Source organism: Centruroides sculpturatus, unplaced genomic scaffold (genome assembly GCF_000671375.1).
Source record: "Centruroides sculpturatus isolate CEXI.00-Female unplaced genomic scaffold, Cexi_2.0 scaffold1432, whole genome shotgun sequence".
NCBI classification, from domain to species: domain Eukaryota; kingdom Metazoa; phylum Arthropoda; class Arachnida; order Scorpiones; family Buthidae; genus Centruroides; species Centruroides sculpturatus.
Genome location: NW_019385562.1, coordinates 174573 through 194062, shown reverse-complemented (window position 1 = coordinate 194062; position 19490 = coordinate 174573). Strand labels below are relative to the sequence as shown.

General features: G+C 31.5%; 1 protein-coding gene across 1 annotated transcript in view; it reads left to right on the top strand.

The window, feature by feature from the left end:
* The first annotated feature begins 9408 nt into the window (after positions 1-9408).
* Positions 9409-19490, top strand: part of LOC111640149 (3-phosphoinositide-dependent protein kinase 1-like) — a 43961-nt gene continuing 33879 nt past the window's right edge. Inside the window, exon 1 of the mRNA XM_023386144.1 lies at positions 9409-9602. Coding sequence (XP_023241912.1) covers positions 9579-9602 — 24 coding nt within the window. The 5' untranslated portion in view covers positions 9409-9578. The remainder of the gene's footprint in view (positions 9603-19490) is intronic.

The window sequence follows — 19490 nt, the reverse complement described above, 5'->3', positions numbered from 1 at the left end:
TTCTCTGCTGGTTGGCCTGGGACTGGGAATGTGAAGGCCAAGTAATGTGGTTTGCGCGAACTCTTGACAAGTCGTGTGTACAGTACACGTAGCGTTGAACATTATATTAACATGCGATTAGTCATCGTTTCTTTGCTTACTAGATATTTCGTAGCAAAATAGAACTGACAATGAGTTATCTTGAACTACACTTAAGTAAATTTCCAAGAAAATGACTAAAGGCCCTAAACTTTGCGACACCCCAATCGTGGCTCAGTGGCACCCTAAGGTGCCGCGGCACCCCAGTTGAAAAACACTGTGGTAGATGGTTTTTTTTTTTATCGAGAAATGTCGTAATCTTACCCATTTTTGGTTTCTCAAGATCCACAATGAGGGCTGCCTGACTGTATGGGACGGGAGTTGAAACATTAGGTACAGATCGCCCTGGGTTCTTCAACAGTTTGAATTCGATGTCAGAGCAGTAAACTGAAGTCTTAACCTCTCAAACATCCGGCCAATAACTTGTTATACTAGGTCTTGAAAGTAGCGACTCTTCCATATAAACAGTTTCTTATTGTACAGTACATGAGACACCTTGGATATAAATTCATTTTAGTTGGTCGGTAATGTACCATATCTTTGACATATATTATTTCGGTGAGAAATTGGTATTTGTGTACACCACTTCGTTCACGACGCGTTTTAGGAACTTAAGTATGACATATATTGAGGACGTTCTGTATTTAATAACGGATGAAATTTGATCCAATAATCTAGTGTCTTATATCAGGAGTCACAGTAGTAACTCCCCATCAAGTAAAATAGTCACTAACTGACTACATATACATGAATCAGTTTCCGATTTTCAGGAGTCGATTTTTCCGCCCCCGAACATATCTGGTAATTTTGAATATCTCGTCTCGTTTGAAGGAAAATTATTTTCTTAGGAAGAGTGCAAAATTTCGAGATTTTGTATAATGCGGTTGCCGAAATATAATATACCGCTTTTTTGCAGATATTTGCATTTTCTTCTTATTTTTCTTCATCCGGCACTGCAGACGCTCGTAGAGAGAAACCACTGGGTCCAGAAAGCTCAAATTTTGAACTTAAAACTTTCTCGTTATCAGTGAGGTGCTGGCCAAACTTCTGGGTCTATAGGTCATGGGGATTTCTTTTATGCTTATAAGAATAAAATTGCATGGAAACAAATGAATTTTATTCAAATTGTTACTCAAAATTACAAAAGCTCAAATTTATGCCAATGAAAACGTTTTATAAGGATTTTTGCTAAATGGCATATCGAAAGCGTTGGTTGACGCTGACGAAATGAGTATTTTAAATGTCCGGTTGGCATCGAATTTGGTCGAAGGTCGGTGAACGTTGACCAAATCGCACGTCATCGTCTTATAAAAAGTTGTATAAAAATTTTGCCAAGTAAAAACTTTTGACAATTTAGACGATGGTAGAAATATTTGTAAGTTTTTACTTCGTGAATAATTTTTTTACATTTCAGATGCTTTTGTTTGGATTTTAAATACAATAGGAAAAGTCTGACGAGCAATTATTTATTGTGACGTTGTCACAATACCGAGCTGAAATTTTTCGTCAATGTTCTCAATGTTAGTATTGTCTTGCCCCTGTACAATATGCTTTTCCTGTCAACAATAGAGTATGTGCCGATCATCTATCTAACTTTATTTCAGTTCAAATATTTTCTCCTGAGCAACGTGACTTCCGGTTTAAACCGGAAGTTCTTTTACAGTTAATCGGAGGCTCCTGCCCCTAAGCTTTCCACATCTGGTCTTCCTTTTCATCTATCTAACTCCATTCTCGAGATTTAGGAAATATAAACAGACAGATGCAGCAACTGCAGACAGAGATGCCACAGGACACCATACAGTACCTGTATGCCCTCATACTTGCCTGCATCACATCATTTAGTCACACTAAATGTGGCCCAACAGAGTATTAGAACCTCCTTTTATTTGTAGTTTTTCCTGCAATAAATAATGCTTTTGCTTTCGGTTTGAAATCACTTACTTATATCACTGTTACACTCACACATGTACAATTTCGTTCGATTCTGACAACTCCTTGGTGCACTAATTTTTACGGCAATGAGTTTACATTACTATCAAACAATCCAAACCTTCAAAAAATATTTTAAAAAAATGTAATTATTTGTTAATTTGCTGTTACAATGGTGTATTTTATTTACATATTTTTAATGCCAATATTCAAATTTTTAAATAATTAGAATTCTTCCATAATTCAAATTTTTTTTTTAGTCCCTTCAACTTCAAATTATCTGATACAAATTATACTGCACTTATAATTTCCATCTTTTTAGGGTTAAATATATGATGTACATAATTATTTTATCATATATATTATAGACATATCCATTCCAAACACTCACAATGTTCAAAACACATGCACTTTTCTGAAAAAAACAAGTACACAGAACTCATCCAGGAAATAAGGCATCTGTGGCCAGTGGATATGGTGCTTATTGTACCTGTTGTTTTCTCTTCTACAGGTGTCATACAACACACACTACACAAAAGCCTGGGAACATTACAATTGATTAGAAAAACATATATCACACTACAGAAGGCCACTATATTGAATACATGTCATATTGTTAGGAAATTCCTGAATGTGCACACACACACACATAGACACACTTATTTCATTTTTGTCTTGTTTTGATTCCTATTGTCAGTGGCGTACCGTAGTGGGGGCGGCCCGCCCCGGGCGGCACTTTTTAGGGGGCGGCAAAATTTCACAATAAATAATAATAATATCTTATAAAAATTTGAAACATCCGGCTGGTGACTTTTTGTTGGAGATTTTGTTAAGTGAATTATTATAAATTACTGAGTCTTTTATCTATTTGTTACCTAAGTTGGTACGTTTTTTGTTTTTTTGCTTTATTGTGTAATCCTGTGTCATTAGCTCTATTTTTTCGGAAATGTTTCCACGTACACCGCCAGAAGCATTAAAGCAAACCCAAGAAGAACGGAAGAGAACTAAGTATCATCGTTCACCGAGTGATCTGGGTGTAAAATATCCAAAATTAGAACATTATTTTAAGAGGCAATCTCCTCCGGACTCAGATAGAGAAGAATTGTTAACTTTACGACAATATTTGGAGACGACTTTAAATGCAGTAATGATGCAGTTGAAGTGTATCAAAGATAGGCTCGCCAGTTAGGAAATGGCCAACCAGTCAACTTTGTACTCGGTAAGGAAATTGGAAACCGACTTTTCTAAATTATGTTCGCGACTAGATAAACTGGAACAGCAACAACAGTTACCTTTGGATGACATTGGTGAGTTACACTCTTTTGCCTACGATAGAAAAGTTAATGCTTCAAACAGAAGCAATTTAATGTTGTTTAATCATAGTATTCCGCTCGAGTTAGATTTGCAGGATTATATTGTTAACCTATTTTCTAAGGAATTAGATGTGACTGATCTGTCAGGGCATAATATTATCGGTGTTTCCCGTTTGCGAGATAAAGCTCGGGAATTCTATTGCATCCAGTTGTCGTCCTGGAAATGTCGAAATCATTTATTGCAAAAATTTCGGACGAAAACTCTACAAGAGCGTAGGGAAAGATCGGTGAAATTTAGGTTGGCACCGGATCTGTCGTTTAATTCCCGAGTTCGCCGTAAAAACCTGGTTACTTTCTTAAAAGAATATCGGGAAGCTGGCCGTCGTGTTTTTTTGCGAGATGACGTATTATATGTAGACGACAAGAGATTCACGTATTCTACCTCGGGCCATCGTTTAATAGAGGTGCCTGTTTCTTTTTTATTTTGAATTTTCCTCCCCGCAGGAGAATGGGTTTGGAGATACTTTCAACTTCATCGTGCCTGGACCAGTTTGGTTCAGGTAGTTATTCGGAATCTTTGTTTTTTAAAATTGTTGTGGGTTTAGCACCAAGTGTTCTCTGTTGGATTACATGACTAAACGACCAGGTTTAATTTGTTTAGCCCTTGTTGAAACCTGGATGGTTTCAGTGAATGGAGATTCTCTTGCTAACTTTCTTCCAGTTAACTGGAAGTATTTTATGATTCCAGCGGAAAAGCCATTGGGGCCGGGTAGACCCCATGGTGGTATTTTGTTATTTTTTGATAAAGTTAGAGGGCACTTCGAGTTATTGGAAACTTACCCTAGTTTGATAGTGATTGGTTTATCACTGTATTCGGCTCTCGAACCTAGGAATATCCTGGTGTTGGTGGTATATGCTGGTTCGCTGAGGCAGCAGGGCTTACGTTTAGATTTGTTTTCTTCTATTTTGAATTCTTGGTTTTCGTACTACAATGGAATTGTGATAATGGGCGATTTTAACGTCCATATTAGTGAAGTAATTGATTCACATGTGGATGTAGCTTCTCCCAACATCTTTGATATCAGACGGTCAAAGGATTTAAAGGTTGACACGGCCGGGAGACAGTTTCTGAATTGGTTGATTGAACACGATTTTATTCTCCTTAATGGTCGTACTAAGGGAGATTTCCCAGGTGAACTAACTTTTTTGTCAAAAGTGGGTAGCTCGATAACAGACTTTATAGTCGTTTCTCAGAATCTTGTTCATAAGGTTGAATCCTTTCGTGTTGGGTCTTTCTCATTTTCGGACCATTTTCCAGTGGAATTACAGTTGTCGACCGGAAATTTGAAACATCCTAATGTATACTTGCATCACGCCTACGATAGTGCTATCGTCCGGACAGTCCGGGAACCGGCTCGCCGTCCGGGTGAACTAGTAATCTTTTCATCCGAGGAAATCCTGCGAAACCTGTTGACCTTTTTTCCTTACGATTCATTCGCGTTCATATACACGAATGAATCCTATAATCCACTAATATCCACCAATATAATCCACTAATATCCAATAGAACTATTTTAAACAGGTCGCTGCACTACCACCAAATTTTTCATTGCTTGTTCTGTGAAAAACTGAATTTCGGTCTTTTAAATTGAAATACCTAAATAAGGGGGGCCGAAATTTTCCTCCGCCCCGGGCGGCTGACACCCACGGTACGCCACTGCCTATTGTTCCTCAGTTGTCAACTGAGTATAACTCACTAAACCCAAAATAATAATATGTTACATAACAACTAAGCCATAACAAAAACATCATATTATTATTATATTTTTGTTATGGCTAAGCTGTTTTTGCATATATTCTTGAACAAGTACAGTATAATATTTTAATGGTAAATAATTTCCTGTAAACTTTGTTTTTTCCACATAAATAAAAATGTGCATTCTGATTTTACTTTTACTTTCCTGACTGTTATGTATAAATAACCAGAGAAATTATTGGAATTGTGTCAAATTTGACCGTCAGAGTTTTTGCAAATCTCCACATTCTGAGATTCCCGAATGTAAAACAATAGAAAAAAAAAACAGAAAAAAATTCTGCATGTTTTATTTATATTTATATATTAAACAAAATATATTTTATTCAATATCTCAGGATGGGATGATGATGAATAAATGAAATTTGGCATGGTAGCTTGTGTATAACAGGCATTGACATTATTAAATTTTGGTATTTAAAATGTTGAAAGGGTGAGGAGATAGAGGGAGGTCATGTATGATATCTTAAAGTGGAAATGGACTTAATGAAGATTTTATTCATTATTAGCATTTACAATCTTTTATAAAACTCATCTCTACCCTCAAATTAAGCTTTTGGCTATTTTAGAATTATTAAAAATATAAAAAGTTTCTTTAATAAAATCTCATAACAGCCAGGAAAGTTATGCAACTCATTGTTATATTTTTTAAACCAAAATACAGCAAAGTATGAAAGGTATTAATGTCTTAAATATATTAGATACTTTTTCCCTAAATATTTTGTGCCAAAGTGAAGATGAATCTTATATGCCATAAAATATGGTAATCAAAATGTGTAGTTAAAAAAATTAATATCACAGATTGAAAAATACAAGTTATCAAATATTTATTTTCAAAAATTCTATCAATATTCTCCTGAAGATATTCATTAACAATACAAATACAATTTTGTAAATATTGCCTCTATTTAGAAATAAGTTTGGTCAGATAAATATTAAAATAAATTGGTTTTGGTCAAACTTTCCTTTATCAATTCAAGTAAGCATGAGAGAATTTTTTCACAACCAACTTTTTCCCTTATATATTGCATATTCAACAAAGATAGACTAAAGCATTAAAAATTCATTAAAATAACAAATATTTTGTTTGATAGCCAATTTTAAATGACGAGATAAATNTTGTCTTGAGAGGTCGGTCCCATCGTACGCAATCAGATCAGAATTGGGCCTTGAGTTTCCTCGGAAACGCTTGGTAAAACTGACCTTAAATTTTCTGACAAACATAATCTCTGACCCATCATCCTTGGAATATGAGGCTTATTTAACTTTCAAGAAGTTTTCATCGATAAGATCGTTCAAATACTGTTGGTTTACTAAACTGGAGAATCTATTTAATAGAATAGGTTTCTCACTCTCCTTAATAGATTCCTCTCCAGATGTTTTGAAATATTACGCAAATACAATTTTACAAGAGTTTGATAATCTTTTCTTGAGAGAAGAAGGGGACCGGATTCTTAAGGCTAAGTATCATTTATGGTACCCAGAAATATTAGATAACAATCGGTGTTTTTACATTTATAACCAGCAGTTACCGTTTATTGTTAAAAAAACGATCATACAGATTCGTCTAAATAAGTTTCGTTTAACATGGAAACACTTGTGTATTGATCTACGTTCATCGGAAATGTGCCCGTTTTGTAAGAAAGGAAATGCGACTTTAAATCACTACATGTTTGACTGCGAGGATTTCGAACATTTGCGTCTATCAACACTTCTTAATAATGTTTTTTGTACTAATAATGTTGTTTGTAAAAATCCAGCAGATAGAATTCATGGATTATTTTCCATTAATGACTCACTTGAGTCTATATGGAATAAATATAATTTAATAACCAAAGTTATTAATGTTACCCCTCCTCCTAAAAATTAATTTTATGTATGGAGTTTTCAAATAAATAAATAAAAAATATTGACATGTCAAATTTGTTTTTTTTTTGTCTAGCAACATTTGCTGGCGTTGGGTTGCTATCGCGGAGAATCCTTGCAGCCAGAGCTGGGGATTTCCCATTGTGTTTGTTTATGTTACTTTCACGATTCTCAACGGCTAGAAAGCCAATCAAAGTATCGCAGTAAAGTATCCCGTAACTAGTAGAGTTAAAACTCGAATATTAATCCTAGGGCATTTTTTACACTTTGAGGTTGTCATAGCTGGAATCTGCTGCTGGTAGAAGCAGCTAAATCTTCTGTGGCAGCAAAAACATTTTTTTGGTTTTATTCAGAAAATTTATTTGCTATTTTCAAGTTCCAGCAAACGCTGGGAATTAACAAAATTCGAACGGCAATGTAAATATTTGGGTAAATTTCTTTCAAGTTATTTTCTGTTATGTATTGGAACAGCTGTTTCACATCTTTAATGAAGTTGGGTAAATTTGGGATCATTGTTTGTAATTCTTCATATAATTCGTAAGGTTGTAAGCCACTGCTCTCACTCACTCGCAGGACTGAATGTAAATCTTGACAGTTTTTTAATATTTGCTCTTTTGGAATATTTTTTAACTTGCTTAGATCATAGAGAAAACCAAAATTTTCAAAATGTTGATTTAAAGACATAAATCCCGAATCCATATTGCTTATTATAGAATCAATCGTGGTGTTAAAAAAAAATCTTTCATACCTGCTTTTGGGAGACTATATAGGTTGATCGCTGCCTTCATCATCGAACATCCTTTTCTTTTCGGCTACCCTTTCGTTTTTAAAGTCTTTTGGCAGTTCATAACTGCTATTTTCAATAAATTGATGAGCGTCAGACAAGCATTTTTCGAATCCACTTTGTCGATATTCTTTGATCCAGTCACAAAATGTACGCAAATGTTCAAGAGCATTGCTTAAATGGACTTGTAAAGATTGCCATAATTTGCTTATGATATTAACACGCGATAATATCTCATACCATACATGTAATGATATGATAAATTCTAAATTGAGCATTTCGTTTAAAACCAAATCACAATCACTGAGTGTGTCTGATTGTTCCGTTTGATTTTTTAAGCTTTCGATGCATTCAACATCAAATTGCAATAATACGGCCTTCACTGCCTCGATTCTGCTTTCTCACCTTGTGTCTGATAAGGGCTTCATAGTAAACTTTAATTTGCCTTTGATTAACAATACTGGTAAGTACTGCCTACGCTGAAAGGAGCTTTTCAATATTAAAACTAATAAAAAATTATTTAAGAAATACAATGGGTCAGGAAAGACTTTCAGCTTTGGCAGTTTTATCTATTGAAGCATATATAGCATCTAAGCTGAATTACGATACAATTATTAAGGAGTTCAGTAAGGCTAAAAGCAGGAAATTTCTGTTTCTTTAATTTTTTTTTCTTTTTAATTTTTCTTTAATGTTAGTTAAAGACTATAGTTTGCATTTTTAGGAATCAAAATTTGCCAGTTTCAACTGCTTTTTATTTTATAAAATCCGTCTTCTTGCGCTACAAGAAGACCTCGCGAAATGTACCTTGCCCACATCAAATTTAGGTCTTGCCCGCTGCTGATCGCATCCGAATGGGTTGATAAACCTAGGAGTTTTCGGGAATGGTCAGTACGAATATGTCTGTTTCCGTCTCTCATCACCCAGCTCTTGTGAACCCGTCCTAATCCATAATGGGCTTGCCAAAAAGGGTTCTCAAAGATTAGTTCATACTGAACGAATAACGAAAGCAATTGCAAATTTTAAGCAACCAATCATTTGCAAGCGAGAGAAAATGTCATCTCGAAAAGTAAAATGACAAGAACCACGTGTCAACTAACAGGAATACGAATTTTTCTCTAAGCGAAAAAGCTCGACAGTTCCGAACTTCAAAGAGATTCGCGAAATGGTAAAATTCGCCGGAAACGATGTCATGTCTGACGTGTTAGTCGCTCTGGTTTTGCTTTCGCCAGTGAAACGCGCTCAGTGTGAACTAAGCTTTAGTACTGACAGGGCGGAGAGTTTAAAAAAATGATGAAAAAGTCGGTTAAGGCAAGAAATACGAATCCGGGGAACAATCCCAGGAAATTTTATCCCGGATACGTCAGACCCCATCCCTCACCGTTAGGCCGAATCTACGATCGATACAATAAAAAAAAAAAAGCCCTGTTTGTACCCCACAGTGATTAGAATCAAAAATGCAAAATATATATAAGACGAAATTATTTTAAAATAACATTACACAATACTAATACTACTATAAAAGGTATAAATAATATTACATATTTATAAATAAAATAAAAAATTTCGCAAAAAATTAGTCAAAATTATTACCACGTGTGGTCACTTACTTACTTCCGTTCTCGTAATTCACTTCCGGCTTTCCCGCTGACGAGAAAAACAAGTCTCGTCTTCGTTGACTCAAAACAGTGTTTCGAATTTTTTTTTATTTTTTATTTTTTTTATTTTTTCATTCGATGGCGGCATCTTCGTCACTAAAACGAATAAGATATATATTTTAAATCCATTATTACAAAAGATGTCTACCATGAAAGGCGAAGTTGTAAGTAATTAATAATTATTGTTAAGATGTTACTCTCGTCTGGTTTGTAATTTCCGTCTGAAGATTTTTAGGCCTAATGTTTGACTTTTATCCTTATAAAAATATAATAAGGACGTTGAGTAAATGTGTAATTATTCAAATTTCAATTTATAATTATGCGTAAATGAAAGATTTCAATACGAATTATATTCCGTACAAAGCCGATAATTGCATTAGAACGTTGGATTAATTTCAAAAAGGCCGTTTAATTACGGTTTAACATTTATAACTGAATTAAACCTTTAAAAGACCTTGAAAAATTAATAGCACGTTTTCAATTAAAATGATAGTGTATAATCGATGATTAAATATAATCATTATGTAAAATTTGGTAGAAGTTACTTTCGTGTACATATAAATAAATGAATGACCTTAGGTCGGTGTTATGAGCAGAAAGTTTATAAATGATTGGTTTGGGGACCCCACCAACGGGGTCCCCAAACCAATCATTGGCTGTGTTCAGCAGACTCAACAGTTCTGGAGCTGTTGAGTATTTTTCTGCTGAATGCCCTCTACGGTAGTTCTTTTTCGGAACATGTTTGGTGTTTTCACATCACATTTGGTAGTGTCTTTCATTTACGCTGTCTATTGCTACCCGAAACTGACCAATGGGGCTTTTTGTCCAATGCGACATCACTCGTTTGGCAGATCCAGGTTACTATGTAACAGCTACCGATTTGCTCGGTTACAACTGTTGAACGCGGCCATTTATAAACTTGTTACTGTCATAAGAATTTTGAAATTTAAATTCGGGTTGTATCTGGCAACTCTAGATTGTCGGTTAGGCACGGAGTTTGCGTTAAAAAATGGAAGAAGATACTGGGGGAAAAATTCCCCAAAGTAAAATGTTTTGAAGTCGACGCTATACCTAGGATCCTTCTAATTTAAATGTCTGGTCCCTATGAAGCTGTAATGCCACTGTTCGTATACATGTAGATAAATAACTGTATGACTTAAGGTTAACTTTTACCATAAAATTTGATTATTTCCAAACAGAATAAGATGTAGATACATTGCCAAGGTATAGTAAAAATATTACAAATAGAAGTTGAAGCAATTAAGTGAATATTTTGTATTAACATATGCAAACAGTATCTGATAAAGACAAAAATAAGAGAAATTATTTAATTTGAAAATGATTCAAATTGATGTTACTTAATGTTGCTTAATTATAATTATATTACGTTCAATTTATAATAGGATTTGTCATAAAAATCTCTGAAAGAAGATGGTACAAGAAAATATTTTGCATATTGATATAATTATGATATAAATAATTGGTGATTAATCTGACTCATCTAATAATTCAAAACCATAACCAATTTACTATTATACCTTAAATTATTAGTGATATTTTACTGATACATGTCTATGATCACATCATTTTTTAATTCTTGTCTTGTAAATTATACTAATATTTTGAATGGGTCACATGCTACAGTATCTAATAAGGACAAAAATAAGAAAAAATTAGTCATTCAGGTACTTTTACATTTCTAATGGATTCAGATTGATGTTACTTGATATTACTAATTAAAATTATATTACATTTTATTCACAACGGAATTAATTTTAAAAAAAAGCTAAAACCAATGATAAAATGTCCAATATGCTATTATGATACAAAATGATTGAGAACGTATTTCTAATCATAAGTGGTAAAGCTTAATTAATAAACCAAAACTGTTTCATAATGTAAAAGTAAAGCATATATGAATGTTATCTAATAATAATTTACTTGTTAATAATTCAAATTATTTGTGAAATCTTACTGAATACAGTTTTGATCTTATCATATATAAACATATATATATTTTAATCCATATGTCTTATGAACTACATGAATATTTTATATGAAAAGTTGTTATTTTTATCCTTGTACATCTGACAAGGATAAAAATAACAAAAAATTAGTCATTCAGGTATTATTACATTTGAAACTGATTTCAAAACTGAATATTTTATTTTGTGATAAAATACATTTTTATTTATAATAAAGTAATTCATTTAATAATTAAATTGCTATCTTTAAATTCATGCAAAATGGAATAAAAATGGAGATATAAATTGTAATATGTCTTTGCTGAAACACTGAAAATTTTCTATGTAGTTCTTTACTTACAGTCAATAAGCAGAGAGGAAAATTATAAAAGTTTAATAAATTTTATAATAATAAACATTAGTTACAGTGAAATTTAAAGTTTTTTTAAATAATATTTTTATGCTGAAGAAACTAAAATGTTTATAGTTGATAACAGTTTTACTGTGCAGAATTTTGAAATAAAACTTCAGATTTGAAAAATTAAAGACAGTTTTGGTAAAGTTAATCTTAAAAACTGGGAGCATTACTGTATTTTTGTGTAATAATCAAATAATCTGCTTACAGTAATTGGCAAGAAATTTTAATTTTGATTCTTTCATTTTACATTAAATCATAAAAAACTATATTATATTAAACTGATATATTATTTAATTTCAGTGTTGATATTTACTGTTCTTAACAACAATAACATATGATAGCTAGAGAAATTTGTAAGAAAAATTAATTTGATAAAAATGTTCTGTTATATATATTCAACTTCATTTGTATTTAAAAAACTTAAATTATTTAATTTATTAATAATATTACAATTGAATTATTTTATATCATACTCTGAAATATATATTAAATTTTTTTTGTACTGTATAACATCTCAAATGTATTCATAGTACAAAAAAAATCAACAAGTTTTGACCCCATGTTACATTACATTGTCTCAAATGCTAATAAGTATTATTCTATATTCTGTATTGCAGTAAATGGTTGTGTAAGAATATCAAAATTCATGCTAATTATCTGTTTTTATAATGTTGAATGTTTAACTATTTTATTTTTTAAGTAAATCCTTTTAGAAGTATTTGCATATTGTACCATATATTTTAAAATTAATTCTTCATATGTTTTTTCTGTGGCTTTGCACTCTTACAATTTGCTTATAATAGTGTAGTGCATTTTCAGAACATCTATGGCTATAACTGAAAAGTATGTGTGTTTCCAGCATTACATTTAATTCTGTTTATTATTGCTTGATCTGCATACATATTGCAATTGTGTTTAATAGTAATGTTTGAATAATTTAATAATGTGTAGAAATCACTAACTGGAAAACACCTTAAACTTTTTTTTTTATAAGTCAATAAAAATTATTGATAGCTTTTTGGAAGTTTCTTTACTATCTTTGCAAATTTAATAATTATTGTTCTGTTTTAATATATGGTTATTCAAATTGGAACATAGTTCAGAACAAACTACATGTGATTTTTTAAAATATTTTAACTACATGAATAAAATTGTATTAACTGTAACTATGTAAAATTTTAACTATATCTATATAGTTTAAAATGCTTTAAAAGATTATGTGCAGTTTGTTCTGAACTATATTTCATTTTGAATGGCTATGTATTAAAACAGGATGACAGTTTGAAGATGAAGTAAAGAAACTTTGAAAATGTTTATTGATAATTTTTATTCAACTGTTAAAAAGTGAATGCTTGCTGCAAATAAAGATTTTGAGAAAAGAGAGTCCCTGTATATAGTTTGTCCCAAGTTATGAATGATTATTCCTAAGTCTGTCTTTAAGTCAACTTTATAGGTAATTAGAACATGTATGGTTAATAGTCAACCATCAGTTAGTCCATCGATTCCCAACCCGTGGTATGCGTACCCCTGGGGTACATGATAGGTTGTTTAGGGGTACAGAAAAAAGTTAGTTATTATGGCAGAAAAAATAATATATTATGTATGACAAATTAATAGTATTAAAAAATTATTAGGTAAAAAATTTTCCTTGCAACAATCACAAACTTTATTATACATTTCAAAATGCAAAAATAGAAATAAAAACTTATGCTGCTGATTTTACAATGCAACAGATCAATAAATGTTGTGCAGTCGGTCAATGGTAGTGGTGATACCATTATGCGTGATTAGTGTACCCAGGGGTACAGTATGCGTACCCCAGGTTGGGAATCGCTGATTCTAGAGAAATGACATGTCACGGGGTACGCTAATAAAAAAAAGGTTGGGAACCACAGAGTTAGTCAAATTTTTGTCAGTGTATAGTATATATATTAACTTTCTAAGCATATAAAACACAAACCATTTCCAATACACGAAAACCTTTTAAACTCAATAATACTGCATGTAATAATAATAAAAATGATGATAAACATTAATAATGAAAGAAGACTTTATGGCAGCTCTTTCATANATGCAAAAATAGAAATAAAAACTTATGCTGCTGATTTTACAATGCAACAGATCAATAAATGTTGCGCAGTCGGTCAATGGTAGTGGTGATACCATTATGCGTGATTAGTGTACCCAGGGGTACAGTATGCGTACCCCAGGTTGGGAATCGCTGATTCTAGAGAAATGACATGTCACGGGGTACGCTAATAAAAAAAAGGTTGGGAACCACAGAGTTAGTCAAATTTTTGTCAGTGTATAGTATATATATTAACTTTCTAAGCATATAAAACACAAACCATTTCCAATACACTAAAACCTTTTAAACTCAATAATACTGCATGTAATAATAATAAAAATGATGATAAACATTAATAATGAAAGAAGACTTTATGGCAGCTCTTTCATAAGTACAAGTTATCAATAAGTTGGGCATTTGTAATTCAGGATTATCTATATTCAGGAAAGGTTGTACCTGTGGTTTGTTTTCTCTGTGAGTTTGTTCTCTTGGAATTAGAATACATTCTCATCAAGTTCATAGCAAGGTCAACAGAAACCATTATAGATTGAAAATAAAATTAAACTAGGGACAGTGCTGGTCATTGATTAGCTAAATGTTTGTATCTCTAGAGATTATTGCTTCTTTCCAAACATGATTCTAGACTCTGAGACATCACTGACTCTATTTTTTTTTTTTAATGATTCTATATCAATTACTGAACCATTGAATATGCTATTAATTTTATCTTATCTGTTATTTCCAGTTATCCATATCTCTAAGTAATTTTCAAAATATTACCATCTAATTTCTGCTTAACTAAATACTCATGCTTTTTTAATTAACTTATGTTATTAAAATTTCTGTTTGTTAAGAGACAATATTCCCTGAAACATTTTGTCATTAAATTAAGTAAAAACATTGTAAAACAAAAATATATCTTTGTCAAAAGTATATGCTTTATTTGTTAAAGTATATGCTTTATTCCTTACAATGACATCTATAATTTTGTACTCTACATTTTTGAAAATTTTGCTACTTATTGATTAAAATTCTGTACTGTGTTCAACACAGCACTGTTTCTTGCTCTAGACTTAACACTTAAGAGGGAGGGAAAACAGTGGTTCATATAAAACCACCACCTTGTCTTTTTATATTTCAAGTTGTTTAAATTATCTTTTCCAGTACATAATAGTTGTTTTTTAAGGTTCTGATTGCAAGGACACATGAATACTTCACTGATATCTGAGACAATGCTGGACTTATCAAGTCCAGCATTGTGTCTCAGAGTTTGAGAAGCTGCCACTACACATGGATATATATACCACACTATCAGTAGTCTCACATTCACATAAATGCATAATATATTACCTAAAACAAGCATACCTCAAACCAGAAAGTTTGCTGTGGTGATGTTCAACAAACTGCTTTATAACATGTAGTTACATCTTGATACTGCTGATACCATACCGTATCAATACTTTCCATTGATACTGAGTATTTTTGTACTCGATGTTTGGTTTGCAATATAGGTACAGTACTTTACTTCAGGTAACGGATTTAATATTGTTACTTTTTTCATGGACAGATAAGGTCAGACTGAACTGGATTTTGCAGTTGAAACAGAAATGGAAGTTTACACTATTTTCAGTTAATTTAAACTTATATGAAAAAATATTAATGACCAAAAATCAAATTTATTACATCACATTTCATTTGCAGAATCTATATATTAGAGTAGAGATTATAATTTATAAATAAATATTTAGTTAAACATTGTGCAATACTTTTGTTTGTTAATCAATTTGGATCATCAGTTATGTTTAAAATTAGCTACAATTTGTATATACTTGTTTGCACTGATATTTGTAAAATTTGAACATAATAAAGAACTTTTAATGTAAAGGCACTATTTTTACCTGTTTACCAACTACTTGATAGTAATAACTACATAGCTCATTAGCAGGACTGTAGATCTGTGGCTCCTTTTGTTTACATAAGACATCATACAAGTATAAACTGAAGTACTCATTGACACACTGACTTCTGAACCAGATAACCAGGGTTCAATTCCCTGGAGTAACCAACAAAATATTAATTTCTGCTCTGGGGCTCACTCAGCTTCATTGTAGAGTACAATACATTCTCATCAGTAAAAACAACTGGAAGATGATACGACAGACTGAACAGCGATAGTCTGCAAGATTTCCAGTTTCGATACCCAGTGCTGATGATACTGGCCAGTATTGATACTTTAAGATCGATACTGGTATCAATACTGTACTTCAGTAGTATCAGGACATCCCTAATAACATGAATCAAAGTCACAAAAATTAAAGGAAGAAAGTTAGTACATAAATGTAACCATGTGGTATGCAATCTCCTCTGGTATACAAAAGACCCAATGAATAAAAACATCACCCTCAGAATATATGAAATATCTTTCACTACAGGCAGTGAAAACTATGAGTAAATATATAGACTACATTTCATAAAATCTACCTAGTAGAATTATGGAACAATAACATGAGGAAAGTAAATTGCACCACAGCACTTGCCACTATCTTGGAAAACACCACATTTTACAAGGCAAAACTCTTCAGAATTGCCAGAAATCGAACCAAAGATAACATTATAGGAGGTCAACCATGTATAGAAATGTCAGGTACTGTATGTGCATCAATCGTAAAGATGCACAGTGTCTTTCATCTAGTTGATAGTACATCCTTTGAGATATATAATTTCATTGTTATTTGTAAATTTTTGTAGTCTTTTTGATTGATAGCATTATTATTATTTTTTGTATTTATTTTAATTTTATTCATTCTGTTTGTATTTTTATGTTTATTTCTTATTTCATTTTATTATCATGTACTCAAGTAAAAGTCAAATTTTTTATACCATTTTTTTAAGATCTAACTTACTTGGATGCTACTTTTGGGTGGCTGAAATTCAAGCTAGAATCCAAAGTGCCAAATCAGTAGCAGAAGCCAAACTGATTTCTAAACAAATAAAAACAAAAACACAATGAATTACAATAATATTACTGATTTGGTGTTCCTATAGAAAACTGGTTCCAACTTTGCGGGCTCATTTTCTATAGGAAAGCAAAATTTTAAAATTTTTATATCCATGTGAAAATAAAATAATCAAGTGATTTCTTTACAAGTGAAGATGCAGCTATTTGTTTTTTTAATAACACGGCATTCTTTCAGCTATGAAGCAATGTAGTAATTTATCATGCCAAGGGGATCAAAGTATGACTTTAAAAATAGATTTAAATTTTATTCAACTTCTATATTTCACATGTAAAAAGAAGCAATCCATTTTCTGTAACAGTTTTTTTAAAAATATGAAATTGGAATTATATGAATTTTTATATTTAATTTTTACGTTTGTTCTTAATGAAAAAAATCTGGCAAATGACCTGTTGTCCGTGAAATACTAGGGTTGCCTTTTACATTGGGTCTATTAAAAATTCCGGATTTTTTGGCCAAAAATAGGGGGTCGACTTTTACAGGGGATCGACTATTATTTGAGTATATATGGTATGTGTGTATTTGTTGTATTTTGTTTGTAATTTTATTTTTCTTTCTTATTGATTTATTTTTCAACTGTTACTATTTGCTCATTTCAAATTATTATTCTCTGTATTTAGTTTCATTTTTAAATTGGGCATTCTGTTCTGTATTTGCATCAATGTATCTTCATAATAGTTGCATAAACAGCTGAAACATTTGAAAAATAAAGAATACTGATGGTAAAAGCTTATTTGGAGTGTTTTGTGCAAATCTTGTAAACCAGTTTGAGTTGTAGTACAGTAAAACTTGTGCAAAATAGAACTTGAAAGTGAAACCTGCCTAAATAGAAGAAACTTCAGAATGGAGTGATTTTCTGTTATATTTTGGTATAAGTCAGAAACCTGTCTAATGCAAATGGAACAGATTTTGGGTACAGAAAATGTAATTTAACTTGAGTAAAGCAGAAAATTAAAATTCCACTTGTAGACAAAATCATCTTCGTGTATAATAATCATTGCAGAACATGAAAAACTATTCTGAGGACAGTTTTGAACCTTTTCAGAGAAATGAAAATCACATGATGAGGGACATAGACATTAGGTCTTTGTTAATTAATTAGTCTTTTCTTTGCTGGAATTAACCAAGTGTAGGATTACATTTAAGAATTGAAAACTTTCAAGAAACAAATGAGTTCTTGAGAATAATGTAACACTGTGCTGACTGCCTTGTCTGGAAAAGTTAGTAACTGAATAATATCAAGTATTTGAGAACAAGTTGATTAACATTGTTGGTAATTCAAGAGATTAAAGTTAACAATTAACTAGAGTATTAATATTCCTTGAGAAGCCAGGTCACTGAATAACTTAGTTTTTATATTACTGTAATATGATTAGAATTTCCAATGGCAGAGCTAGACTTTTTTTAAATTCTTTTTACCCTGTTGGCACAGTGGGCTTCAGAGGAAGTGATTGGATAGTGGGGGGTCAGAGCCCTCATATCTGGGATGGACTTCTACTGAATAATTCCTGGAGAGTTGCTCTCCTAGGAGCCCCCAGAGTGATAGACTGATGTCTTAACCATCTTGGCCTTCCAATGGTCCCAAGTGGGATACTAGTTTTTGATTTTTTTGTGCTAGCGAGTTTGCATGTGAGTGCATATACCTGAGAACTAAGAACTCTCAGATTGGAATATTCAAATAGCTATTGCAAGTTTTCAGAAACAACCCAAACTTTATTGAATTGAATATTTCTCACTTTTTGCATTTATATACTTTTATCTTTTGTTGGAATCATTTTGGATTAATTTAGATGAAAGCTAATATAAAATGTTTCTTACGTATGTAATAAAAGTGGTTTTACTATAAAAGCAAACATAACTACATAACATTTATTTGGTATGGTTTAAAGATTAAAAAATATTAAACCTATTCAAAACAGAAATCTTTCAATATGAAAAAAATGTTTAGTACTGTGTGTTTACTGTTTACCTAGGTTTCATAGTATTACTTTGAGAACATAGATATATTTTAAATTAATGTCTGAATTTCAAGTTTGATTAAAAAAAAAATTGCAAACCTTTATCAAAGTCAACTCATTTTTATATCCCTTGATGATGTAATAGAATAATTCAATCCTTTATGCTGTTAATGAATTATTTTCAGATATGATAACAAACATGGCTGTAAGTAGTAATTGATTTTTATGTGTATATTGGTTTTGTGTTGTTTGTATTAAACTTTATCTTAACTTTTCATTATTGAAGAGTATTCTGACAATAAATAACTAACAATACTTGTTAGAAGTGATCTTATTTGACAGTAATATATCATTTAATGGTTAGAATATATGTATATTCAACGAGGGATTTTTATAATCAAAATTACTTTATTAATTGTTCTAAACTCAGATTGTAGTGGAATTATATTTTATGAATATATTTTATTATTTACATTTTTAATTTCTAAACATGCATCCTCAATGTTCTTTGCTTGCAGTTTTAGACTGCTGTTGATTTATTTATTGAAATATCCAATTACATAAACAAAAATAAGACTATAATATTAATTTACAAATCAAGAATATTTTACTAAAATATTATTAACA